Source organism: Crocodylus siamensis, chromosome 6 (assembly GCF_052110815.1).
Source record: "Crocodylus siamensis isolate JL-2025a chromosome 6, ASM5211081v1, whole genome shotgun sequence".
NCBI lineage: Eukaryota > Metazoa > Chordata > Crocodylia > Crocodylidae > Crocodylus > Crocodylus siamensis.
The window spans coordinates 15,310,468-15,337,772 of NC_143400.1; the positions used below are offsets into that span (position 1 = coordinate 15,310,468).

Below are 27,305 nucleotides of genomic sequence, written 5' to 3' on the forward strand. Positions count from 1 at the left end.
GATATGGAAAGAGTCCAGAGGAGGGCCACTCGTATGATCAGGGGTCAGCAGGGCAGGCCTTATGAGGAGAGGCTACGGGACCTGAACCTGTTTAGCCTCCACAAGAGAAGGTTAAGGGGGGACCTTGTGGCCTGCTACAAACTGGTCAGGGGGGATCAGCAGGTATTGGGGGAGTCCCTGTTCCCCCGTGCGCTGCCAGGAGTGACCAGGAATAACGGTCACAAACTGGCGGAGGGTAAGTTTAGATTAGATATTAGGAGGCGCTACTTCACAGTCAGGGCGGCTAGGGCCTGGAACCAGCTTCCAGGGGAAGTGGTGCAGGCTCCTAGCCTGGGGATTTTTAAAAGGAAGTTAGATGAGCACCTTGCCGGGGTCATCTGACCCCGGTGCTCTTTCCTGCTAAGGCAGGGGGTCGGACTAGATGATCTACCTAGGTCCCTTCCGACTCTAGCTACTATGAAACTATGAAACTATCACCCCAGGAGGAGGTGGGCCACGGGTCCACCCAGGACTCCCGGGCTCCCCACTGCAGGAGGGAGGGGGTAGGGCAGAGAGAAGGCAGGACTCCTGGGCTCTGGGCAGGAGCCAGGAATGGGCAAGTAGGACAGCTGGGTGCTGCTGGGCCTCTCCTGCCCCATACCTCAGTTTGCCCACGAGGCTGCCATGCATTAGGCCAGTTGGAGGATCAGCCCAGGGGCTAATGGGAATCAAGCAGAGTGGGCAGATTCCTGTTGCCCCCTCCCTTCCCTTCCCTCCCTTGGACAGACAGACACCTGCACTGCTGGCACCCTGGGGAAAAGAAACCTCTTTATTCCCAACCCCCCAAGGGCCATGATACAAAGGAAAGGCCCAGAAACCACAGCAGAGACTGGAGACCCCCCACAAGAGCTCCAGAGCCCAGCACCCTTGCAGGGGGGCACACAGCACCCAGGCTCAACCCAGCTCATGGGGCAGGGCCAGCAAAGCAGCATGTGCATCTCATCCCAGGAGCTCCCGTACCGCCTCCCCACACAGGTGGAGACCTCACACCCTGCACCATGCCCCCCAGCCCCGGTCTAGCACTCTGTGCAGGACAGAGAGAAGAGGGTGGTTTGGTCCCAGTAGGGGCCAAGTCCTGGATGCCAACCCTGATAGGGAACCCAGGGGTCGGAAGTGGGGAGTGAGGCTGTGGGCACCGGGCATCTTTGGTGAGAGCTACAAGGCACGAGAGGTACAGTATGGGGAAAGGGGAGCCACAATGTCTGGGCTGGGAGCAAGGTCCCCTTGGGGCAGATCCTGGCAGCTGGGACCCCATGGGTGGGGAGGGCAGGAGCTCCAGGGGTCCAGCACAGGCAGCTCTACAGGAGGGTGCAGTCTGACTCAGGCTTCGGCCGGTGCCGGCGTTCACCACCTGCTCGCCCACGGGCCTGCGAAGAAGGGATGAGTGGCACCAACAGGCACCAGACTCAGCCGAGCCCACCGCCAAGGGTGGATCCCAGGAGTCCTGGCTCCACTCCCAACACCCCCCGCCTTGCAGGGGAGACCCCAGGTGTCTGAGGCTCTGCCCCATGCTGGCCCCAGTTCCTGGGAACCCCCCTCCTTGGGGACCACAGGATGGCAGCGCCAGCTGGGAGCTGGGGGGTGGCAGAGGCTGGCCTGGAAGCACCCTGTACTGGTGGGTTGAGCATTGCGGCCCACCAGCTGGACCCCCCTCCCAGCAGGTAGCTGGGACTGGGGGAGGGGTGTATTTGCCCTGGAGGGGTACGTGGGGGGGCTCATCGCCCCAAGGGGGATGTGGGGGAGTTACCTGCCCCAGGGGGGCTGGGGGGGGCCGCGGCGGAGGCTGCTGGTATTCTTCCTGTTGCAGCTGCTGGGCCAGCTCCAGGTCGCTGAGCGGGGGTGGGCCCTGCTGCTGCTGCAGTGACAGGGCCATGATGTAGTCCTGGGGGCAGGGGCAGCTGTCAGCACTAACCACTGGGCAGCATGTCCAGCCCAGACCCAGGGCAGGACCCCAGGACTACCCTGTGACAGAACCCAGGAGTCCTGGCTGCCCCAGTACCCTGCCCTGGCCCTGCAACTCTGCCCCCTTCTTGGAGCCTGGACTCCTGGGTTCTCTCCCTCCCCCTCCGGACTCAAAGGCAGCAGAGGAGGGAACTCGGGAGTCCGGCCCCCCCAGTATCCACCCCTGCCCACCCACTTGCTCTAACCACTGAACTGTGCTGCTGCCAGCCACACCTGATCCAGCTGTTGCTGGCCTTGTGGGGGGCTGGCAGGCACCTCCCTGCCGGGCGAGTGGCTCAGGTGGAACTCAGTATCGCAGAAGCAGCTGTCGCCATCCACTGTGTGCAGGCTTTCCCAGGCCACCCACTCCTCCTTCAGGAAGCCCTGGTCCGTCACCAGCAGGTACAGGTGGCCCTAGATGGGGAGGGGGATGGGGGAGACATTAGAGTCAGGCTGGAGCCCCCCATAGTGCATGAATATTTTTTTTCTTTACTGACCACCTGCCAGCTTTTAACCTTTTTACTGACACATTTTTACAGACATGTGTTTCACATGATGTAAATTGAGCTCTTTTTGCTACCTGGCCCCAGGTAGAAAAATTGGGTTAAGTCTTAGGGGTTAAACCACAGCAAAAATAAAACAAACATAATAATGTTAGGTTGTCAGTAAAAAAAAATTAGCTGCTTGACCACAGTGATGATTTGTCTGTGCTGCCTTCCCAACCCCTGCCAGGGGCCCCCTACTCACCTCCATACCCTGAAGCCCCCCACAGCCTTATTGCCTCTAGCCCTGCTCCTTCCATCCCAATACAGACCCCCAAAGAAGCGTATCATCGTCCTAGCAGTATTACAGGCAGCCTGGGATGCAGCAGCAGCAGCACATTGTTGAGAGAGTGCTTCCTCCGAAGCTGCTTAACAATTTTATCTTTTAATGACACCTACATTTTGTTTGTTTACTGACAGCCTCTCTCACCTGTTTTTTTTTTTTTCACTGACAGTCAGTTACTTGACTGACACTTGTTAACCCTGCCGCATGCCCTACCTGATGCTTGGTCATGGTGCTGAAGTGGTTGTTGCGGAAGAAAACGCCAAGTTCACCCTCCCGGACAGCAGCCGTGAGCTCACACAGCCCGTGGTATGTCAGCTGCGACGCCGTGGCCTCTAGGAACTGCTCGGCAATCAGGCCTGCGCCCACAGCCGGGAAAGGGGCAGCATAAAGAAGGATATTGAAAAGGAAATGGAGAACACTGTCGTGCCATTACACAAATCCACGGTGCACCCGCATCTCAAATACTCTGTGGTCTTCTGGTCCCCAGGATGCAGTGGGACTAGATAAGGGCCGGAGAAGGGCCATTAATGTGATTGGAGGCCAGACCAGGAAAGAGATGTGTGTGGGTGTGTAGGGATGGGGGGGGGCTAGGGGGAGCCCGCCAGGCACTGGTTTTACTGGTAGCAATACAGGAACAGGCTGGTGGGTAGGGGCCGTGTTACCTTCTGTGACCAGGTTGGGGTCCGGTGAGTGCTTGCAGGTGATGATCTTCTCCACCAGCTGGTTGTAGCTCAGCTTGCCCACGGCCTGCACCACCTCCAGGCTCTGGGGTGTGGGAGGTGGTGCTGTGAGCCTGGGAAGCACTGGGGGGGGCCATATTCAGACCCCCAAGGGGAACCCTGGGGCCAGGTCTCCTGCCCACCCCATCCTCTAAGCCCCCCATATCCACCCAAAGCCTGGTCATGGGCAGTTGTCCACCCCCCAACACACAGCACCTGGCATGTGGTGCCTAAGCTACCACCCCCTGGCCCGTGTGGCATTTCCACCCCCATTGCCCCTAGTAGTCCCAGGTCAGACCCCCAACTCCTCCAGTCCCCCCACCCGAATTTCACCCCCAGGGGCAGGGGGTTGTGGTGGGCGACCTGGGGGTCCACGAGCCAGCCGTGGTAGAGGGGGATGCCGAGCAGGTCAAAGACGATGCACTCAGGTGTGTACTCGAAGTCAGCAACTCCAGTAAAGCGCACGTTGACATCCAGGCCCGTGGCCAGTTTGGGCAGCACCATCATGGCATCACTCACGTTCTATGGGGAGGGAGGATGGCATGATACCCCTGGGGCACTGTGGAGATCCCCAGGCACCATCCATCTCCCAGCATGAGGGGTGGCTGGAGTAGGCAGCGCTGTGGGGACAAGTGAGGGCTCCTGGGCTCTCTCCAGCTGCCCAAGAGGACTGGGTCCACTCTCTTCCTGGAGCAAGGAGCAGGAGTCCAGTAGCCAAGGCTGAGGTGGAGGGGAGGGAGTCAGACCCCTGGGTTCCCTATTTGAGTCCATGAAGAGGAAGTTGCACCTGGAAGGGGGTCTGTATTGCACACTCCACCCAGGGGTGTTGCAGGCTCCCTGCCCAGGGGCAGGTCGGGCACTGTGCTGGGCACGCCTGGCTCTAGCAGGGGCTCAGTCCCATTCCCTCCCTAGAGCTGGGGCCTGTGGGCAGGAGGGGGGCACAACACACATTTCATGGCTGGGACCAGGCTGGGCAGTGCCCTGCAGATGCAACCCCTCACCACTGTGGGAGGCACCCCAGCTCCTCACCTGCTGGAAGTTGAGCTGCAGCCCCTCTGACGGCTCCTGGGGCTTGATGGACAGGAGGCAGTCGCCTTTGGAAAGAGAAGATAGTTCATCAGGGGCCGCCAAGCTGTCCTCGCTGGGTAGGGGGTGGCAAAGGGACATGACCAAGGCAAGGTGTGGGGGGGGCAATAGGAGAACCCATTGCTGGGCTTCCTCAGCAGCCACCGGGTTCATTCAGGACTGTGATTACAGCCTAAGGCTGGGGAGAGGGTGCAGGCCCAGCCACCACAGCTGGTAGAGACACAGGGCAGGTGGGAGATCCCTGGCCTGGCCCCCATTGCCCACCCCGTCTCCTCAGCCCCAGGGGAGTTCCTGAGCCGCTTACCAAGGTGCGCCATCAGCTCCTCTGACGTGATCACCTCCTTCTGCAGCGGCAGCTTCACCTGTGAGCGGGGGAGTGAGTATCTGGATGCTTTTCTCAACATGCATTGCAAGCCCCAGGGCAGGGGGAGCAGCCTCCCAAGGTCTTTCTAGGTCTTGTCTCTATGGCAACAGCCTCCCCTCTCAAGGTCCCAGGGACAGGGGGACATGACCAGGGCCACAGGTGGGAATTCAGTGGCAGAGACAGGTCACAATCCCTGCTCTTCCCCCCCCAAACTGATGCTCTAACTTCCAGGCTGTGCTCCCCCAGCTCAACCCTGGGGCCTGCCCTACCTTCCACTGGAGGAAGAGGATGTTCATGATGGCCAGGAGTGGGCAGGGCCCATTCTCACTCTGGGTGATGACGGGCGTCCGCTCGCCCTTCCATGTGATCCACTTCACGCAGTAGAAGTCGGGTTCGGGGTCCTGTTCCCTACTGGGCGACCCGGCCTGGCGGTCCTCTGCCACCTGCGCTGCAGCACTGGGCCCAAGGATCTCGGAGCTGCTTGTGCTCGCGCCGGGCTCGTTCGGGGAACACGGTGCCTCCTTGGCATCTGGATCTGGCCCCTCCACAGCCTTCCCAGGCCCTGCCACTGGAGCCGGAGCCTGGCATGGGGAGCCCCCCTGCTCTGGGCTTGCCCCTTCCTCCTGGCTCAGGCTGCTCAGCCCAGAAGAGGCCTCTGTGCTGTCCATACACCTGGTACCTGGCAGGACTGCGGGCTCCAGTTCATCCCTGCCACCAGCCAGTGCCACAGCCCCTTTGCCATCAGCCATGCCAGCCACCTTTCCATCTGCTGCATCCTTATCTGCCACGCTGGCCGCATTCCCATCCGCCGCATTCCCATCCACCGTGCTGGCCACGCTGTCCTCCTGAGTAGCTCCAGGCTTAGCGCCTTCCACATCCACCCCATCGCTCTTGGCTGGCTCAGCCTCCACCGGCTCCATCAGTGCAGACAGGCCGTGTCTCTAGCACATCCACTGAGGCAGATCTCCCCTGCTGCCAGCTACGACAGTGTTCCCCCCAGCCACCAGCTCTGTGGGGTCTTTTGCTCCTGTCCCCAGCTCCCCCAGGAGGGAAAAACAAATCCTTCTTGATATCCAAACACGCCTTTTAAAGCACCAAGTCTCCCCTGCCAGGAAGAGGAAACCAGCTTCTTTCAAATAAATACCTAGAGCTTATAATCAGCAGGTTCAACTCTTCCTGGCTCACGTCCCCAGGCAGTGATGTGGGTCTCAATAAAAACCAGCACGTGGAAGTAGTCTGGCAAGTAGTCTGGCAGTGTAGAGTCAGCCTCAAGTCACATTCCCGAGGCTATTGAAGGAGATCCCAGTGTGGGATATTTAACGAGATCTTCGTTAGGCACTGGGAGGTTTCAGCCGGAGTCACACTACCCAGCACCTGATGGACACACAACCCCCAGCCTGGCTTTTCCGATGCGTTTTACGTTCACTTCTTGGGCACGGACCGCTCCAGACAGCCTTGGAAACGACACGCGTTACTTGCCTTTGGGGGCTTTGAAGGAGGTAGAAAACTGATGGTTTCCCAAAGGAAAGGGAAGATGGGACTCCTGGAAGTGGCAACCCCCCACTGGATTCCCCTCGTTGCAAAATATATGTAAGGAAGAAAGGCAAATAGGGCCAATATAAGCCTGATTTTGAAGCTCAGGGGTGGGGAGGCTGGCAGCTAATTGGCACCTTATCAGTCACTGGGGATCTCCAGCTTGTTACCCACAGTCCTGCGCAATCCTGCCTCGAGGCAATGCAGGCACGAAGGGTGGCTGTTGTCTGGTCTTGGCCTGCAGGTATTTCTGCCGTCTGTCCGGTTTTTCTCCTGATCCCTGGTCAGGGCTGTGCTGATCTTGTAGCAGGTGGTTTCAGGAGTGGGATTGAACCTAAGCAGAGAGGGAGAGACTCTGATGAGCCATTGTTCACAATAGCCAGGCCTCGCACCTCTAGGCCACCAAGGTCTCTCTCCAGAGAGTCCAGTGATCCCAGGTGCTTAATTTCATGGTCCTGGGCTTTAAAAGGATCCCCCTGAAGTGAAGCCACCTCCAAACCCCATCACCACTGGGAGATTGATTCCATAAACCTCCATGCCATAAATTCGTTCTCATCCCACCCCCCGCAACTCATCCTACCCCCTTCCCCTGCAGGGCGGTGTTCGCTATACGCTCTCCCTGACATTGCCTTCATTTGGATCCTTCTATGAAACTCCGGGTGAGTTTTGCATGGATACGTCTCCACTGCCTGGCACAGACTTCAGCAAATGCTTCCCGAGCCCATGGATCATTGTCAACCCTCCGTGCTAGATCTGCAAGTTGTGGTGAGTAGTTCACTTAAACCCTCAGCTGCGCTCGCCACCATCAACAACACATTAGGGATGGTTAAGAGTGGGATTGCGAACAAGAAAGAAGGTATTGTGGTGCTTGTATATAAATCCATTGCCCATCCACACTGTGAATCCTGTGCAGTAACTGTCCTGTGCATCTCACACACACACACACACACACACATGCGTAGCCAGTGACCAAGCACTAGTGTGCACACATGCCTACACACACAGGGTCCATGCATATGCAGAGCCAGTAACACACATGCAAAAACACATCTACACAGCCTGTAACACCCACATAACCCATAACACACATCCATGAACACACCCACACACACACAGCCTGTTACAGATGCATGGACACACCCGCACACACATCCCATAACATACACACAACTGAAAACTCACATGCACAAACACGTACACAATCCATCACATACACCCTGCTGTGCACAGACGTCCAAAGCCAGCTGTGGAGCCTGCAGCCTTTTCCCCAGGTCCTCCCTTTGCCCCCAGATGTGTGACCGATGGTGCTGCACAACCCCAGCACTAATCCGAATTCCTGCCTTATCCAAATCCACACTGAATGTTTCCTGCTGTGTCCCCGGGCATGTGCCTGCAGGAGACGCCAGAGCCACTCCCCAGGGTCCAGCCCTGCGGCTACGGCGGTTCCTGACGTCCCCATTGCTCACAAGCCCACGGGAGGAGCTTCAAGCCCTTGAGCCACATCCAGCTAGGGTCGCCCCAGCCCAGGGAGGCAGCTCCAGGCTGGAACTTGGACCCAGGGTCCTGGTCCCCCTGTTCCCAGCCTCTGCAGCAGCCCTGCCTCGTGGTGACTGCAGTTTTCTGCCCACTGGTAGCCCCTGATGGGCACTGGGTGAGCGGGGCAGACGGCTGTGAAAGCTGGGTCCGTGTGTGCCATAGGACATGGGCAGCCACACGCGTCACCCCTGCCTGCTTGGCAGATGCATTGCTTAGGCCCTGGTCTTGGACATCCAGGCCCAGATCTCCCCTTGCCTGCCAGCCAGTTGGCAAAGGAGGCTAGGAATCCAGTAGATCCCTCTGGGGACTCAGTGATGGGTCTGTGGCCATCCCTGCTTTCCACACAGTGCCGAGGGCTCATTGTCTCTGTGCTCACCCTCCTCCTCACTCCCTGCATCCATCCACTGCCCTGTCACACGAGGGCAGCAATTGCCAGGGCCTTTGGGGCAGCCCCAGGTCTTCTTTGGCAAAGACCAAGGTGGGCTGCGAGGAAGCACAGCAGGACCGGGCACGAGGGAGGAAAGGGGCAACTGCAGATGGACCTCAGCATCGCTCTGTGTCCAGCGATGCCCCTGGGCAGAAGTATCCGAAATCCGAGCTATGCTGGGAGAGGCTCTACACCGGCTGTTACCTGCGTGCATCAGAGCTGGGCGTCACCGTGGGCAGTTCACTAAAAGAAGCAGTTCTGCAGTCACCAACAAGGCAAATAGCACATCAGGGATCCATGAGAAGGGAATCGTGAACCAGACAGAAAGCATCATCATGCCCCTTTACAAACCCACGGGGCATCCACACCTTGAATCCTGCACCCAGCTCTAGTCCCCGTGGCTCCAAAAGGATCTAGATGAGCTGGAGGAGGTCCAGAGAAGGGCAACAAGGGTGATGAGTGCTACAGAGGGGCTTCCAGAGGAGAGACTGCAGAGGCCAGGCCTGGGCACTTTAGCAAAGTGCCGGAGTGGGGACAGGAGAAGGGTTTACAAAATACTAAATGGCAAAGAGAAAATCAGTAGGGATTTAGTATTGACTGTCTTTCCTCATACAGTATCAGCTCTCTCTCTCCATACATACCTATCGTCTACCATACATGAAGCTGGTAGATGATAAGTTTAAAACGAACACTAGGCAATTCTTTCTCACCCAACGTGGAATTAAAGTGCAGCACTCGGTGCCACCAGACACGGGAGAAGCTGAGAGTTCGGCCAGATTCACCAAGGGGTTGGACACATGCTTGGAGGAAAGGGGCATTGGTAGCTGTTGAGCACGGGGGTGACGAGCACGGCCCCTGAATCACAACTTCCTAGACCTTCAATGCCGGCGGCTGCAAGGGAGAGAGGAACAGGGGAAAACCTCTGGTCAGACCCAGTCACTCCAGCTTCCGCTCGCTGCTGCCGTGTAACAGGAGACCAGGCACGACAGACCCAGTGTGACCCAGTCAATGGCAGGTCTTGTGCTCTAGGACCCTCACCAGAGCCTGGCACAAAGAGGGGGCCGATGCCACATTTACAGACCACAAGGATCCCCAGACCCCAACTCGGAGACCCTCAGGCAGACTGGTTTAAACGATACCAGGGGAAGAACTCTCACCAGTATGGTGTAAGACACCGGCGGGGAAATCAGGCTGGTCAGTGCCTGCGATGGGCATTTCAGTTAAGGCCTCTGTGATAAAGGAATCGGACCAAGTGGCCATGGCCCTTGGTTCCTTTCAGTGTCCTCTCACAGCCCCTTCCAGAAAGGCCCTCCTTAACCGAGCTGCTGCCCCAGTATCTTACTGGCTATACCCACAAAGCAACTGGGCAAGGAGAAACAACTGGCAAGGGCTGGAAATTCACAGGTACATGGTACAGAAGTGCCCAGACCGGACTGCTGCAGCCCGGCCCGCAGATTTCCCAACACAAACACACCCTCTGCGTGCTCACCTGTGTGTTTCTACCGCCTCCCCCAGCCCAGCTCCCATCCTGCTGAGACCGACACTGTGTGCAAGGCCCCCGATCGCAAGAAGAGCCCTCCATGCTGGGAGCATTGCTGCAGGGTCCTGCAGGCTGTTATCCTAGGAGCCCGGCTGGGAATCTGTGATCAATGGGCTGACAGCTGTGGGGGGAAGGAGATGCCCCATGTGCCCGTACAAAGGCCAAGCCAAAGGCAACCTGCTCTCAGTCCGGGTCTCAGGGCTCTTTCTTCAGCCTCCTCCAGGCAGATTTTAAACTGACCCTGCCTCTTACCCAGAAGCCAAGAAAGAAAGCTTTTAGCTCGACGTTTCCTCTAGCGCAGCATTTCTCAGCCTGTGGATCATGACCCAAAAGTAGGTTGCAAGAATATATTAAAGGGTTGCGCACAAACGTAAAGAATAGATTCTCCTTTAAAGGAGAAAAGGTGGGAAATGGTGGCTTTTCCCTGGCAGGCTGGCAGAGCTCCAGCCTGCAAGGTGCTGCTTAGGGCCCCCATGCCTCCCACACACACTTGGAGGTTGGGGCAGTGGGCCGGGAATGAGGGGCACTGGGTCAGGACTGGCCACCAATGTTTCCAAATGGGTCCTGGTCCAAAAAAGTTTGAGAAGCACTGCTCTGGAGGAGCCAACAGAGCAGCAGGGGGTCCGGACACCTGGGTTGTGTCCGTGGCTTGTTTCAGGACCTTCCCGGTTGAATCCAGCAGCCTCCCGGCCTCAATTACTCCCATGTGAACATTAATCAGATTAATCCCCAGGGCTGTCAGAGTCGGGAGACTGATAAGAAACATCACTGGGTCTGCTCACCCTCATCAGCTCGTTTCTTCTGGGGATTTTGGCTCTGTCTCCTGGGCTGGTGGCCGGGGCATGTGGGGTGGGTTCTGGGTTTGCACTCTGTTGGTGTGGGGCATCCCATGGGAAATCAATGGCAGCCTGGGGATGCAGGGCCTGGGGGACCCTGCCAGGCTTAGCTTCAGGTTGCAAACAGATTAGCAGCTTGAAGTGGGTAGCAGGGACAGGGATTTGCAGGGAAGTTTGCTCTGTGTGTGTGTGCGTGTGCACATCCACGTGTGCCTGAGCCATGTGAGGTGGTGTTTGTGTGTGTACCTGATCAGCTTGTGTGTCAGTACCTGTTCCACATGAAGAGGTGTGTGTATTTGAGCCATGTGAAGGGGTGTGTGTGTGTGTACCTGAGCCACGTGAAGGGTGTGTGTGTGTACCTGATCTGCCCCTTCGCCTGTTCCTAATCCACATGAAGGGGGGGAGTGTGTGTGCATGCATCCACACACGCATGCTCCTGGTCCCCATGAAGGGAGTGTGTGTATGAACCTGATCCTCATGTATCTGATGTGTGTACCTAACCTACATGAAGGTGCACCTGATACGAGTGTGTATGCGTATACCTGATCACTTGCAAAAACCTATGTGTGTCTATGTGTGTGGGTTTCTCTCATGGGGGATGTGTAGGCGTCTGCACGGGGCTGAGATGCCACAGCACCCTTACATGGATCTCACACAGCCCAGGCTGAGAGCCACTGGCTCAGGGACTCCACGCAAGAGAGAGATGGCTGTTGTCACCAGCTCCAAGCAGTATTTCCCAGCTCTGGTTGGCACCAGAGGCTCCATTGTCAGCCACGGATGCAATACCTAAGAGACCAGACTCCTCTGCCTGCTGTGCACATCCGATGCACGCACGTGGAACAGTACGTCACGCGTGCTCCTCTCCAGCAGTGACCACCGCCCTAGAGCCAGGTCGCTGAGGCCTCAGGGCCAGGAAAGAGTTCACGCCCAGGTCTGATGTCCAGCATAGACCAGTCCTGTCCAAAGCCAGGGGTTTAAAAGCCTCTGCAGTGCCCCAGCCCCCGTCCCTGCAGGACACGCATGTGAGGAGCAGCCAGAAGGGAGTGAGAAGAGGCCGAGATGCCTTCGTGTCAGAGCCGGGCTGCCCCATCCACCACCAGCGCAGTGCTAGGGTGAGGTGGGGCCAGCCTTTTGTGGCAGGGGGCCACAGAGCAGCCCAGCCCCCTCCTGGAGCGCTGCTCTGGTCCCCTGTCCCATCTGCTGCTCTGCTTTCTGCTCCCTGGCCTGTGCTGCCCTCCTGGTCTGCTTTCTGCTCCCTGCCCCGTGCTTCCTGCCCCAGCTGCTACTCTGCTTCCTGCCCAGGGATCCCTTCCCTGTCTGTTGCCCTGCTTTCTGCTCCCCACCCTGTGCTTCCTTTCCTCATCTGCTGTTCTGCTTTCTGCTCCCTGCCCAGTCTGCCCCATACCACAGGCTGCCCACGCCTGCTACAAGGCATTGCCGACTGCCTTCATGCCAAGCATGTGTGGGGGAACGGAGTTAGGGGGTGATGAATTGCATGCGCGTACACCATGGCCCCAGTTGCTCATGCACACACACAAGCACACACACGCTGTCCGGCTGCTCACAACAGAAACCTCCTGTGTTCCTCTCGGCCCCTGCTTCCCAAGGGCCTGGAAACACACTCCAGATGGCACTGGGATTAGTCCCCGGCAGATCTCTCACGCCCGCGCAGCCAGGGCACAGACACCAGCGAGCCCTGGGTCATGGCTCATGTCCCCGAGCCCTGGGGACCTTCAGCCCCAGCTCGTCTGGGCTGGGAGGAGGTCAGGGAAAGAGGAGTGCCACTCCGATCCCCTGCCCCATCTGCTCCCTGCACAATCTGCCGCTCTGCTTTCTGCTCCAGCACTGCCCAAGTTGTAGCCACTGTTGGAAGGGGGCACTGGGAGCCCTTATAGCGTGAAATTCTCCCTTGGAAACACAGTCAAGGAAAGGAGGTGGGAGCCCCGGCACTGCCAGCCCCAGGCACTTGTAACAACGCACAAGCAGAGCAAACCCATAGTAAGGGGGCAGGGTGCAGGCAAGGTTCCCCAATGCTTAGGGTCACAGCCCAGGACCAGACAGGGGCTGAGGGGACAGAAGCCAGATAGAGGCGTTCCTGGAGCCGGGGCCCTCCCAAAGGCACCGAACAGGATTCCTGGGCAGCACCGTGCCCCAAATGCAGGCACGCCTTCCCTCCATCCCGCCTGCCCCAACAGGCCTAGCATCACCGCCTCCGCAGGCAGCTCACTGGGAGCCAAGCCTGCCTCAATTTCCCCAGATCTCAAATGAGGGGCCCAGCGCCCCTGGCTGGGGCGGCCAGTTCCGGCTCCGAGCTCCCGGGGGTCCTGGGAGGGGATGCCAATGGATTTCCTCTGGAGGCCGTTCAGCAAGGCCGGGGGAGTAGGGTGCGCGGCCCCTGACCCAGCTGCCGGGGTGCCAGGAGCTGCTGGCGCTGGAGGCGCTGCCCCAGGGACGGGCAGCGAGATGCTCTGCTCCACTCGGCGCGCGACAGCTCCCAAGACTCTTCCCAGGCCCGGCCAGCTCCGCCTGGGACCATGTCACCCCCCAAAGCTGCCTGATCCAGCCTGTCCAGGCACAACCATCCTGGGAGCCACCCCGCTCAGGAAAGGATTCGTGGCGGAAGAGGACGGGGGACCCTCCAGAAACCTCCCTGGGGGACTCGGGCAGCTCAGGAAGAGCCACACACGGCCACGCACCCATGGGAAACAGGGGTTCAGAGGCCCCCCTCCCTCTCCCCTAACTTCAGCAAGCCCCAGCCCCTGCAAACCCAGCGGTACCTGCCCGGGGAGGGGGAAGCACCCGCTCCGAAGTCCCCCGTGCCCGGAGGAGCTGCCCCTCGGGTGCTGCTCCGTGTGGCGGTGCCCGTGGGTCCGGCGCAGGCTGACCCGGGGCACCGCTGCCTCCTGCCAACTTCGCAGCCTTGTTTGTGCTCCGGCTGGAGGAGACGATTCCCCGGCTGGGCCGGGCGCAGAGCAGCTGGGCTCGGCCTCCTTCCAGAGACTCCTGCTGGGTGGAGGACGTACAGCAAGAGGGCCGGGCCGGCAGAGCCTGAGCTGGGCCTGGGGGGGGAGGCTGCTGCGCCCCCGGGCCTGAGCCCGGCCTCACTGTGCCCGTCCCCAGCTCCCGGAGTCCTGGGATGCGGGGACGGCGTCTCCTTGCTGGGGCGTACGGGAAGCCGTGGGCTCCAGGGGGGAGAGGAGGGGACATGATCCACTTCACCAGCCCCCCTCCTTGGCCTCAGCTGCACACACATGCACACACCCCGGTTGCTCCCCCCCTCCCCCGCGGCCAGGCTCACGCCTGCAAGTCCTCTTTATTGACCTATGACCCCTTGTACCCCCCCACCCATGGCCTAGGGACACGCTCACACCCCCTCCTTGCACACCAGCCCACGCTGCCCTCACGCTCCTTGCACACCCACCCCTTTTCCCACCCTTGCATGTGGACCGCCCTGCAAACCACTTGCACACACCCATGCACACGCTTCCCCTGCTCCTTGCACGCGCCCCTCAAAGCCTTGCAAGTGCCCACTCCTGCACACCACCTCAACCCTCTTGCACTCAGATGTGCTCACCACCCACCTGTTGTTTGCATGCACATGTGCACACCCCCACCCCCTGCACCCTCAAATGCCTTTGCATGCTGGTGTGTACACCCCCCCGGTCCCTTGCTCAAATGTGGGCACACCCCTATCACTCCCCACAGAAGCACCCCCATTCCCTTGCACAGGCCTGTGCATTACCCCGCTCTTGTATGCATGCGCGCGCACCCTCCATTCCGTCGCACACGCATGTGAGCCCACTGGACGCGCACATGCGCAGCCCTTCGCCCCCTTGCACACGCGTGTGCGCCCCCCCGTCCCGCGGCGCCGCCCCCTTCCCGGCAGCCCCGCGCACCAGGCCGGTGGCCCCGGCCCCGGCCCCGGCCCCGCCATGGACCGCTTCCTCGCCGCCTGCCGCCGCGCCCTGCAGGTGCCGCCGGGCCGGGCCGGGCCGCCCGCGGGGGGGCGGGGGGCTCCGAGCGCGCGGGGGGCGCGGGGGGCCCGAGCGTGCCCGGGCGCCGCAGGTCGCGTCCCGCCGGCTCCAGGCTCCCGGCTCGCGGCTCGCCTCCAGCCGCTGCACGTGGGCCGGGGCCTCTGCCAGCACCACCCGGCCTCTGCACGACCCCTCCCCCCCCGCAGATGCCCTCGAGCCCCTGCACACGCGTGTGCGCAACTCCTCGGCTCCCTCGCACGCGTACGTGCGTGCACCCTCCCTCTCCCCCTCACCATGCGCGCAGATCCCCCCACCCCCTGCACACAACTCCTCGACCCCCTCGCATACGCAGGCGTACACATTCCCCCAATGCCTTGCACTGCCCTACGCTGTGCACGAGGGCGTACAAGCCCGCCGCCCACCCTGGGTGACGGAGCCCAGCTTTGGACTTCGGACCAGGTCCTCGTTGCCCCGTGGCGGGCAGAGCCAGGCGGCTGCTTTCCCTGCTGGCCGCCACCGCTGAACCCGGCTCTTTCTGGAAGTGGGTGGGTATTGCCAGGGCTTCACCCCGGCTTCGGCCTGGGGCTGGAGTTGTGGGTGCGACTCCCAGGGCCGGCGGGGGGCGGCTGAGATGGGCGTGCCATGTTTCTCCCCGCGCCGGTGGCTCCGGAGAATCTGTTGCCTTTGTCGTTGGCATCTCCTCCCCGGCCGTGTCTGCGTGTAGACCTCTCCTTGGGGAAAGGGGATACATGGTATTTAGGTCCCTGCCTTCAGCCCCCGGCTCCGGCAGATGCTGACATGAGTCCATCCAGGGAGCTTCTTGGTTGTCGCCTTTGGCTCTGGCTGCAGGGTACAAATCAAGCTGAAATGCGGAAGCAAAGATGACTCGGTGTCTTGAAGAGCAGCAGCATTCTGGTCACAACGTAGGCGATTGCTTTAGATGTTTCTTTTAGAGGATTGAGCTAAAAGAAATTTCCCAAAGTTCAAGGACAGGTGCAAAGTCCTGCGCTCAGGACGGAGCAATATCACGCACGTGTGCAGGCTGGGGACCCGCTGGCTGGGCAGCAGGTCTGCAAGGAAGAAGGACCTGGGGGTGGCAGTGGACAAGAAGCTGAATATGGTCCAGCAGGGTGCCCGTGTTGCCAAGAAGGGGAACGGCATCCTGGGCCGCGTTGGTAAGAGTGGTGCCAGCAGATCAAGGGAAATAATTATTCTCCTCCGTTCAGCACTGGGGAGGCTACATCTGGAGTCCTGTGGCCAGTTTTGGGCCCCCCACTGCAGAAAAGATGTCGACAAATTGGGGAGTCCAGTGGAGAACAACAAAAATGATTTGGGGGCTGGGGGACAGGACTTGTGAGGCGAGGCTGGGGGCACTGAGCTTATTTAGTCTGGAGAAGAGAAGACTGAGGGGAGATTTAATAGGAGCCTTCAGCTCCCTGCAGGGGGTTGCAAAGAGGATGGAGCTGGGCTGGTTTTAGTGGTGGCAGATGACAGAGGAGGAGCAATGGGCTCCAGTTGCAGACAGGGGAGTTGAGGTTGGATATTTGGAAAAACTTTCTCAGTAGGAGGGTGGTAGCAGGCTCCCAGGGAGGTGATGGCGTCTCCATCCTTGGAGGTGTTTAAGCCCCAGGTAGACAAAGCTTTGGCTGGAACGATGTAGTTGGGGCTGGCCCTGCTTTGAGCAGGGGGTTGACCTAGATCGGGGGTGGGCAAAATGCCATTCTATCCAGCCCGCGGGGCCCCTAAAAAATGTAGAAAATTAATATTTCTCTGCCCCTGGCTTTCTGCCATGTGGCCCTCAATGGCTCGCCAAAACTCAGTAAGCGGCCGTCCGCTCCAAATAATTGCCCACCGCAGCCTAGATCCTGAGGTCCCTTCAGACCCTAATGTTCCCTGATGCTGTGCAGTCTCTACTGTGACAGTGAGTTCCCGGGAAGGATGGAGGGGACGGACTGGAGCTTTGCTGCCTCCCATCAGGAGATGAGCTAGGGCACAGCCGTGAATCTCCAAGTTCCCCTGGAAGCCAGCGGCTGCATCGCACGTGGGTGATCGGCCGAGGAATTAAATGCCCTCTGCCAGCAGCTTTTCAGTGGGGCCAGAGACTCAACCCTAGTCCAAGCCCTGCTGCTGCTGCCTTGCACGACCCTGGGGAAATCACTTAACCTCTGCCTCAGTTTCCCTGTCTCAGAGGTGCAGGGGAAGGGCTGTGCTAGCATGTTAATCCTTTGCAGAGGGGGGAATTGGCTTCATAGAGCACCAAGAAGGAAGACTTGTAAGGGGCTGCCCTTAGGTCAGTGATTCTCAGCCCAGCTGCCGCGAGATCCTCATAGGGGCTCACAATATGGGCACCGTTATATTGCACCCATGTGCAATTCACAGCCTGCACCTGGGGCTTGCCCATAGGACCCTGCCGTTGTCCCAGGCATCCTGCCTGGCTCTGGGCTGGCTGACTCTTTTTGTGACACAATGACTTCAGCATTTTTTTTTCAATCTAGTCAAGAAAGGAGGGAGAGCAAAGAGCTGGGGTTTTCCAAGTGGGGCTGGAGTCTGATGAGCTTTGAACCCCTGGCTTAAGAGTTTATCCTGGCATCAGCTTCTGTCTTTCGAAGCTCTTTGCTTGGTCAGTTTAGGTAGGAGTTAGTCAGGCCAGGCTATGCCCTAAGCCGCTTGCCTCTGTTTTAGTTGGTACGCTGCTGGCTCTGGAGTCTTAGTGCGGGGTGTGGATGCCCATGGAGGACTACCTGTTCCTTGCCGGAGAGATGGGGGGTAGGCCCGATACCTTTGCCAGCCCTGAAATGTGCCAATAAATCCAGTCTTCACTAGCCAGCCAGAGCAAGCAGCTCTGTGAGCAGCCCCCGCGAGCCGGCTTCTGTCTCAAGGCCTGAATTCTCCTCTCCTCTCCATCTCTGCATCTGGAAAAGCATTTTCCCTTCCTCCTTGGATTCAAACAAGTGAATAAGAGCATGTGGAGCTGTGCTAGCTGGGTAGAGGATGTGCTGTAGAGATGGGCACCCTTCGGGAATGCTGGGACGGAGATTTTGGGGCAAATATGTTGGGAATTTTGGGGTGCTGATGTGTCTTGTCTGCTAGGAGATTTAATGGTGTTTCTTCCCTAAAGAGCGCTGATCAGCTGGCTGCGGCACAGGGCAGTGACACGTCTCTGGCTCTGGGCAGTGTAGGCCCCCATGTCCTGGGCTAACGAAGCCTCCAGCTCTCCCCTCCTCTGGGGAGTGAGTTGAGTTGCAAACCCCAGCCTGGGTTCCCCTTCTTTGTGCCTGTGCAGGGGTGACCGGTGCTCGCAAAATGCAGCCCTGAGGCCCATTCGCGTGGCTGACTTGTGTCCCCAACTTCCCCTCTCAGCCTGGCCGGGCTGGCATTTCCTATCGCCAGTCCTCCAGAAGCTAATGCTTTCCCCCCAGTGCATTCAGTAGGTCCCTAACCTTCAGCCCCCAGCCTCTCAGATCCCAGGTCATACCAGTCTGAGCCTCACCAGCTTAAATACATCTCCTCCCAGCCCTATCCTGTAAGGAGGGTGGAAGGGAAACTCAGGTCTGGTGAACCCAGGGCTGCAGCTTCTCCAGGTGATTTAGGTTCCACGTGCTGCTGTTCTGCACCGTCACGCCTGGCTTCTAACACTGCCTCCATCCATCACCGACATGGCAGCTCTTATCTCTGGCATCAGCCTGGGCAGCACCGAGCGCCCAGCTGTTCCTCTGGCCGTAACCAGGAAACCCCTGCTGCCTTCCAGCGTGGAGGGGCGGGGGACTCGCTGTGAGGGGCCTGGCTTGTTTGATATCTGGCCTGGCTCCAGCCTGGGCTTTCTGGGCACTGAGGCACGTGCTGATCAGAGCTCTGCTGGGGGATCTGGCATCGCCCCACTGAGCTCAGGGACAGGATCTGGCCCTGCATCGTCCCTTTGGGTCCAACCTGGAAGCAAGAGTCTGCGGGGTCTCGGTCAGTGCCCACCCACCAGCTGACGGATGCGGGGCATGGGGCTGAGATGTGCCTACTTCTGCTTTGTCATAGGTGGCCGGACACCTTCCCCTTGGCACGCTGCGTGTGAGGGGCTCCCCCTGCTCTCCCAGCCCATGGCTGCCCTGGGGCAGCCTGCTACCAGCCCAGCACCCTCCTGTAAGTACAGGGCCAGGGTGCTGGTGATGCCTGCCCTGTGAGACGGGCACAGAGCTGCCTCTGGGTCCCAGACGTTCGGACATCTGGCCCTCCCCGGGCAGGGCTGTGGGCTTTGCTCCCCTCCCCAGAGCTGCAGGAGGAACCCAGGAGGAGTCCTTGTTCCCACGACCCTCCTCTGATCTCCGAGAGCCAGAGTTAGAGCCTGGGGCAGGTTTTGCTCTGACCATTGTGCAGTGCTGCTACTAGGCGAGCCCGTGGCCTCTGGGGCTGGGCTCAGTCACCGTGGCCTGGCTTCCATCTGGCCTGGCGCCTCCAGTGCCGGATGGGGCTGGAAGCTGGCAGACCCAGGTCAAGCCTGCTGCAGAGAGATGGGGTGGTGGCTCCTCACCAATGCAGGGCGGGATATCACAGCAGGGGGGAAGGGGGTGGCTGTGGCCCAACCCAGGGGCGGTGGCACCATGCCCAGTTAACCCCTTTCTCTCCCGGAAGGACCATGTGCAGCACCACCAGGAAGTCCACGTGGTGCTGGGGAACGAAGCCTGTGACCTGGACTCAGTGGTGTCAGCCCTCACCTTGGCATACTACCTGGCACAGGTGGGTGTCCTGGTGCGGGAGCTGGGGGAGGGAGGTCAGTGTCCTCATGGTGCCTCTCATCACCCCTTCCATCCCCCACAGACTGCGGCTGGGGGCCAGGCAGCTATAGTGCCAGTGCTGAACATCCCACGGACTGAGTTCCCGCTGCGCTCGGAAAGCATTTTCCTGCTGCGGGAGCAGGGCATCCCTGATGGCTGCCTTGTCTTCCGTGACGAGATCGACCTGGCTGCGCTGCACCGTGCGGGCCTCCTCACCCTCACCCTTGTCGACCACCACGTCCTGCCCAGGCAAGTCCCAGAGGGTGGGGGGAACCTGGGGTTCACTCCTGCCTCCGCCACTGACCTCCCAGGGAGCCCTGGACATGTCCCTTGCTGCTGGCAGGGCCTGGGCCCCAGGACCCATGGCTTCGGGGACCTGTGGGGGCCTGGCTTGATACCGGGGAGGTCTAGGCACCAGTGGCAGCTTCTCTCCAGCTCTGGGGGGATCCCTGAGGCATTGTCAGGGCCCCGTGCCTTGTCCCCTTCCCTGGCTTTCCCCCATCTGTGTAGTGAGGCCATAAGGCCCCTTCTTGTGGGAGGGCAGAAACTGGGATCGGGGCAGCGGGTGATGCCCCAGGTTGGGGTGGGTGATGTGACTTGGATGAGGGGGTAGAAAGCACCCTGTTCAAGTTTGCTGATGACACTAAGATGTGGGGGGATGTGGGTGCACTAGAAGGGTGCAATAGGCTACAAGCTGACCTTGACAGGTTGCAACGGTGGGCGGATGAGAATAGGATGGGGTTTAACACTGATAAGTGCAAGGTGTTGCACATGGGGAGGAAGAACCGGCACCACACTTACAGGTTGGGGAACTCCCCTCTTGCCAGCACGGAGACGGAAAAGGATCTTGGAGTCGTCATTGACTCCACGATGAACATGGGCCGGCAGTGTGGGGAGGCAGTCAAGAAGGCCAACCGTACCCTGTCATGCATCCACAGATGCATCTCGAGCAGGTCCAGGGAGGTGATCCTCCCCCTCTATGCGGCGCTGGTCAGGCCGCAGCTGGAGTACTGCGTCCAGTTCTGGGCGCCACACTTCAAGAGGGACGTGGACAATATGGAAAGAGTTCAGAGGAGGGCCACTCGTATGATCAGGGGTCAGCAGGGCAGGCCTTATGAGGAGAGGCTACGGGACCTGAACCTGTTTAGCCTCCACAAGAGAAGGTTAAGGGGGGACCTTGTGGCCTGCTACAAACTGGTCAGGGGGGATCAGCAGGTATTGGGGGAGTCCCTGTTCCCCTGTGTGCTGCCAGGAGTGACCAGGAATAACGGTCACAAGCTGGAGGAGGGTAAGTTTAGATTAGATATTAGGAGGCGCTACTTCACAGTCAGGGCGGCTAGGGCCTGGAACCGGCTTCCAGGGGAAGTGGTGCAGGCTCCTAGCCTGGGGATTTTTAAAAGGAAGTTAGATGAGCACCTTGCCGGGGTCATCTGACCCCGGTGCTCTTTCCTGCCAAGGCAGGGGGTCGGACTAGATGATCTACCTAGGTCCCTTCCGACTCTAGCTACTATGAAACTATGAAACTATGAAACCAGCCTTGGGGCAGGGCTTTCCCCAGCTAGTGGGGCCTGTTCCTGGGGTAACTTCAAGGTCCCTTACATTTTGGGGTCCAGGTGGGCTGATGCCACTGGGGGGGTGCCCCTCCCCCAGCCCTGCAGCTCACCCCCTCCCCTCCCTGTACCCAGTGGCGATGCTGCACTGGAGGAAGCCGTGATCGAAGTCATCGACCATCGGCCCCTGGAGCGGGACTGGGGCCCTCGACGCCGGGTCACGGTGGAGCCCGTGGGCTCCTGCACCACTCTGGTAGCAGAGCGGGTGTTGGAAGGGCCGCCGGAGCTGCTGGACAGACAGACGGCTGCATTGCTACATGGTGAGGGTGGCACCCATTCAAGGGGGGCAGGTTTGGGCTGCGGGGAAAGAACAGAGATCCCCATTCATTGACATCATGCCTCTGTCACCAGTTGGTGTGTGCCGGGCACAGGGGTCTCAGGCTCCCCCTGCCTCATGCATGGCTCCCTTTGCCTGCAGGTACCATCCTTCTGGACTGCGTCAACCTGGCCCCAGAAGCCAGGAAGGTCACCCCAAAGGATGTCCAGTATGTGGCCCTGCTGGAGGCTAGGTTCCCAGACCTGCCGGCACGAAACATCATCTTTGAAACGCTGCAGAAGGCCAAGTTTGATGTCACGGGTACGTGGGGAGTGGGGGGCCATTGTCCCAGCTGTAGCAAGAGGGAGACGGGGGCAGCTCTGTGGGAGGGGGATAAAGTGGGGGGGCAAGGAATGAGAGGGGAAATTGAGGCACAGAGGGCCTGGGTGCAGCCCCTGGTTAGACTCCAGCTTTATGGGTTATGGCATAACCTGACCTCATCCACTTCTTTTGCATGCTCTGTACCAGCAGACGGAGCGAAGAGCAGGCCTGGGGAAGCCAGGAACCGATGCCAGGATACATTACTAAGGCCATGGATCGTGGCCTGGCCAGGCTCCGAGCCCCTCTCAGAAAATCTCAGCTTTTCGCTTTTGCTCGTTTCCTGGCTACAGAAAAATCCTAGGCCTAGGGCGATTCTTCCATGGCAGAAAAGCCAGCCCTCCCAGGATGGGGGAGAAGGGGTGGGAAATCTCTGGGTTCAGCCTGTGAATTGTGTAAGAGTTTACCTAGTGTTTTGTGGCACCCTTAAAAGGATCCTGGGAGACCCTGGGATCTGGTTGCACCTGGTTGAGAATCCCTGGGCTGATTTGACCTCGGAGAAGGGGCTGGGCTAGCCCTGGGGGTGCCTCGTCTCTGCTGTGTGTCCCTGCCTGCCAACCTCCTTGCTCACTCCATATGTCCTGTGCCTACCTTGTACTAGACCTGGTGATGACATGGGGCCCAGCTGGCATTTCTACTCCAGTGAGCCCTGGAACGGATCTGGCTGGTCCGAGCCAGGTCTGAGACAGGCAGGGTGCCACGGCTCCCATCTCCTGGCCAGAGCCCCCATGGTACATTCCCCCCGTGCTCACACCCCCAGGGCTTACCACGGAGCAGGTGCTGCGGAAGGACCTCAAGGCGCTGTCAGGCGACCAGCTCATCGTGGCCATCAGTGCTGTGTACATGACCTTGGAGGTAAGTAGAGCCCTGTAGGGAAACTGAAGCACAGGGCAGTGATGGATCTGGGCATACAGTTCCATGTGTCTCTGCATTTCCAACAGGGCTGGGGGTGGGGGTCCTTTGTATGTGTTGCTGAATGCGTGGCTTCCTGGTCCAGGCTGTGTCAGCTCTTTCCCACCGCAAGGCCAGGAGGGGAAGCAGTGGTAGTGTCTGAAGTGAACAAGCAGGGGAAACTGAGGCACAGGGGACAAACTCAGGTGCAGCTTTGCTCCGCCTCACAAGGCCCAGGGGGTTTAGAAGCGAAGTCTCCCTTCCAGAGGTAGCTGGATGCTTGGGGTCAGGTCTCAGTGGCTGGGAAAGGGTGGGGGGGCCTGGCCTAGCCCTGACCCTTGGCCTGCCCCTGTCCAGGAGTTCCTGCAGCGGCCTGGCCTCCAGCACGACCTGCCCACCTTCTGCCAGCAGCACAGCTACGCTGCTGTCGTGGCCATGACCATCTCCTTTGGGGAGTGCCACAAGCCACACCGGCAGCTGGCTGTGTACAGTCCCTGTGCTGGGCTCCGTGCTGCAGTGAGTACCCTCGGGCATCTCCCCCCAGGCCCAGCCAGCTCTACACTCTCCTCCCTGCTCCCTGCCCCCAGCACAGCTATCCTACCCCTGCCTGAGACCCGGGAAATCCAGCGTCCCGCACAGGTGCCATCCTGCCCTGAGCTTGCTCAGCACCCGTCTCCAGGGGCTCTGACCTCTGGATGTGCAAGGTCCCTGCACTGACCACAGCAGGGGAGGGGCTGCAGGCTGGCATAGCATCTCCAGCTGCTCCCTGACCTCCAAGGGATCCCCAGTTCTTGTGGGTGGAGGCAAAGGCCTGGCAACTCCTGCCGAACCAGAAGCTGCCTGGCCTGCCAGCCCCATGTCCCTCCCCAAGACCTCCTAGCCCACTTCTAGCTCCATTCCCATCAGGGCTGCCCCCCACCCCAACAGGCTGGGTTTGTCCAGGTGTTAGCAGGGCTTGTCCAGGCTGGAAGGTGGGGAGGGGGTAGGGGTTGTGATGCTCATGTGCACACATGCACGGTGTGTGCGTGTACTCGGCTGTCCCCCTGGTTACTCATTAACTGAGATCTAAGGTTCCAGGTGGGGAAGGCAGGATCAGGAGGGATTAGAGACCTGACCATTAAGTTAGAGCCCACAAGCAGGGAGCAGAGGACACGTGGGGTGGCAGGTCAGAGGACATGGGGGCTCCCAGGATCTGGCCTCTCACTGCACCTCTCCCCCCTGCAGCTGTGCAGTGCCCTGGAACGTGCCAGCAGCCCCCCCCTGGACCTCTCACCACTGCCCAGCCCCTGCCCCGACCTCTGCGCCTACCATCAGGGCAACGTGGCGGCTTCCCGCAAGAAGGTGCTACCCATCCTGCGGGAGCTGCTGTTGCAGGGGGGACCTGAGCCCTGGGGCTGCCGGGCGGGAGAGGAGGCGATGGCGGAGGACGAGGCCCTGCTGCCCCCCACACCCATGAATAGCCTGGTGGATGACTGCCCACTGGCCCGGGGACTGCCTGCACTGTCACCTGAAGCCGTGTTTGAGCAGGTCAGCCGCCTTGCTGTGGTGCGCCCTGGCCCTGCTGGCAGCCCCAAGAAGAAGTGAGGGGCTGGGAAGGGCATCTGCAGAGCAACTCCCTTCCCTCATGCATCCATCCACCCCCTGCAGCATGGGGCTTTCCTCAGGGATGCTTCCACACGCTTGGGTGCTTAGTTAGCCAGAGCCAAAGCAAAGCCCCAGCAGCAGCCTGGGCTGGGGCACGGGGTGAGATTAGGCTCTCCTGAAGCTATGGCGCTGGGAACATTGCAGAGCCAGGGGTCTTTCGTGACCATCACACTTGAGCAGGGAGTTCCCCAGGCCATGGCACTCTGCTGGGCGACAGGGGGGAGCAGGCTGCTGGGGTTTGCTTCTCCTTGGACAGTTCCTTTGCTGCTTCCTTGCCCCCTTTATACTCAGTCCAGGCCCCATGGGAGAGCTGCTTTCATCCCGAGCTTCAGGGGTGCAAGAGGCAAGACAGCACCAGGAACCAGGCTGTAGCACCCCAGCCTGGGCACAAGTGGCCAGTGCCTCTGGTCATGAGTCTGGATGATTTTGGATGCAGCTTTGCCTCTCCCGGTCCCTGCACTGCCAGTGTCTGAGGCTGCTGGTTCCCTGGGGGAATCATACACCAGTTCAGCCTCTAAATCCCCTGGGTGGGCTCCGTTTTCTGTGGCTCTAATGTCACCCCGCCCCCCATTTGACTCCAGCTAAACCAGAGGAAGCTGCTCTCAGACCAGAGCAGAGGCCATCAGTAGGTCCTCCCCATTTGTCGGGGCTCATGCATGGATTTCCAAGGGCTGCGGAACGGGAGGCGATGCCCTGTAAGATTGGCCCCCCACTTTGTCCAGGGCCAGAGCTGAGAGCAGAGCCAGTCCCAGCCTGGTTTGGTGGAGGGCTCCAGCTGCTGCATGCCCTAGTTGCAAGCAGGCATGACTCCCACCCCACAAAATGACAGGGAAACCCCGAGCCAAAGCATGCTGTCTCTGGTTCACCTCCTTTGGCTGCTTCTGCCCCCACTTCCGCAGCGGGTGAGCAGTTTTTGAGTACTGGGTGTCCCAGAAGCTCCAGAGCTGGGGTCTCTGTGCACGAGCTCTGTGTGCTCTTAGGGGGTGACCAGCAGGGTCCGGCTGGAAGGTACAAAACACCCAACAAGCAGCAGTTATGGCCCAAACTGCAGCCAATAAGCAGAGACCACCCCCCTCCAGCCCAGCCCCTGGTCCGTCCTCGGTACGTCACAACTTGGTGTGAACTTCCCTTCTGGCAGTGGTCTCTCGGGGGGTTAACCAGGGACTTCCCCAGTAGGTACTGCCTCCTTTGAGTACCTGTGGGGCTCAGAGGGGGCTGGAAGGTTGCTGTCATTTGGGCTCAGACTCGGGCTGACTCAGGCTATTATGGGTGACCATTGGGGACATTGCACAGCTGTGACGTGGGCATGGGAATCCTTCCCTTGGGGGGGATCCAGGGAGGCAAACCAGAGGCTTAGAGGTAGTATGAATCATAATGCAAGGTATGATCCTGTGGGACGGATGTCCAAACTGGGATTAGTAATGGCAGCCTCTGGATGAGGGTGTCAGACCAATGGATTGGGGATGGGGGTGGGCATCACCTCCTCCCAGATGGGTTTATCTGGGCAAAATACTATGCAGTAATACGAGCAATACTTAGCCAGGGTCCTGGGTGGGGCCTCTGGCTTACGGTACAATGAGGAGTGTACGTTGATTGGGTATAAATCACACGGTCACGTGAGGCCCAACAAGAACCTCTGAGCTGGTGGGGCTGTTGGCCTTGTCCCGCGCAGAGCTGTCATTACCTCGGCCTCTGCTTTCAGCAGGCAGTGCTTTCCAGCTGCGAGCTTCTGTGTTACATTAATAATGTTACTTTTTCTAATGATCCGGGTACTTTGCCTTCTAGCACTTTTGGGAGGCGTGGGGATCCTTAATTTTATGTCCAACTGTATGCAAACTTGAATCGTGGTAGCAAATTCAGAGCTGGTTATAACGAGGGTGGGGTGATGTTCTACAACCAAAGGGCCTGTGGGTTTCTTTGTGATCTTGAAATTTCTTTTGATTTTAAGGATTAAATGCACATGCTTTCCTGAGTGTTGTGATTTTGTCTGTGAATCTGCATGAACGCATGCGCGCACACGCGCGCACACACACACTCCGCTTCCCTCTTGATGTTTGAACCCATGATGAAACACAAAAAACAACTGTCTCTCCTCTCTATGGCAAACTGCTTTTCTATGGATGTGGTGGAACTTAGACCTCAGCCATAGCGGTCAAAAACTTCCCCTTGCTGCAACCACTGCTAAAGGATCAAGTGAGGAATGGCCATACAACCTGCAGTCTCCTCCAAATTCAGCTGCTGGAAATTGGGGTGCATATTATAAGCGAGGAAATATAGTAACAGCAGTTTCTGCCTCTGTCTATCCACCTGCTGCCACTGCTGCTAAAGGATCAGGTCGGGAATGACTGGCTCTTGCACACAGTAAGCAACCCCCTCCAAAATCAGCTACTCGGAACTGAGGTGCCTAATCTATGTGAGAAAATATGGTAACAACAGTTTCTGCCTCTGGCTGGGGATGTGGGAGGGAGCAAAAGCAGTGCTGTTGGCTATGGAGACTTTTTTTTTTCCCCTTGAGGTGCTGCAAAAGCTGCTAACTTAGTTACTAAATAAGGAACTTGGTAAAAGATCTTCATTCTGCCCTTCCAAAACAAGGTGTGCATCTTAATCCAGGGCATGTTGTAGGCGAGAAAATACAGTAAAGGGACTGTTCCCATCTGCTGCTTGCCTCTGTGTGGATCAGGTCCTAGGAGGCACCAGGAAGTTCCAACTGTGCCTTTCTGACCTCAGATGCCAGGCTGAGGTCAGTGACTGAGCTCCACTCTATAGTGCCCAAATCGGGAAGTTATTTCCACAATCGTCTGCTGGGACACGTAACAGGAGATACATTACCAGGACCAGCAAGCAGACAGTAGAACTGCAGAAGAATGGCTGGCTTGATTGATGGAAGGTCAAGACCATTCACAAGGAGAGAGGGTTGTTAATGTGTGGAGTTGAGAAGGA

The 27,305-nt window shown here is 59.1% G+C and overlaps 2 protein-coding genes across 4 annotated transcripts; one reads left to right on the forward strand and one right to left on the reverse strand.

The window, feature by feature from the left end:
- Nucleotides 1-787: 787 nt before the first annotated feature.
- MINDY1 (MINDY lysine 48 deubiquitinase 1) lies at nucleotides 788-14,696 on the reverse strand. Of its 2 annotated transcripts, none has more exons than XM_090050977.1 (10): nucleotides 14,592-14,696; nucleotides 5,247-6,844; nucleotides 4,918-4,975; nucleotides 4,557-4,621; nucleotides 3,891-4,049; nucleotides 3,471-3,573; nucleotides 3,022-3,164; nucleotides 2,215-2,394; nucleotides 1,787-1,921; nucleotides 788-1,406 (listed from the first exon to the last, which is right to left on the reverse strand). In XM_090050977.1, exons 2-10 carry the CDS (start codon nucleotides 5,895-5,897, stop codon nucleotides 1,338-1,340), a joined length of 1,563 nt encoding a protein of 520 aa, XP_089907103.1. In that variant the 5' UTR covers nucleotides 5,898-6,844; nucleotides 14,592-14,696; the 3' UTR covers nucleotides 788-1,337. The 2 variants fall into 2 exon arrangements, with proteins under 2 accessions (XP_089907103.1, XP_089907102.1); XM_090050976.1 differs by lacking the exon at nucleotides 14,592-14,696 and adding an exon at nucleotides 13,627-14,088.
- On the forward strand, nucleotides 14,673-26,337 carry PRUNE1 (prune exopolyphosphatase 1). 2 transcript variants are annotated; one of them, XM_090050979.1, is made up of 9 exons: nucleotides 14,699-14,820; nucleotides 18,850-18,954; nucleotides 19,444-19,548; nucleotides 19,630-19,835; nucleotides 21,272-21,456; nucleotides 21,615-21,773; nucleotides 22,591-22,685; nucleotides 23,079-23,237; nucleotides 23,946-26,337. In XM_090050979.1, exons 1-9 carry the CDS (start codon nucleotides 14,782-14,784, stop codon nucleotides 24,303-24,305), a joined length of 1,413 nt encoding a protein of 470 aa, XP_089907105.1. In that variant the 5' UTR covers nucleotides 14,699-14,781; the 3' UTR covers nucleotides 24,306-26,337. The 2 variants fall into 2 exon arrangements, with proteins under 2 accessions (XP_089907106.1, XP_089907105.1); XM_090050980.1 differs by lacking the exon at nucleotides 18,850-18,954 and having other exon boundaries at nucleotides 14,673-14,820.
- Nucleotides 26,338-27,305: the final 968 nt, after the last annotated feature.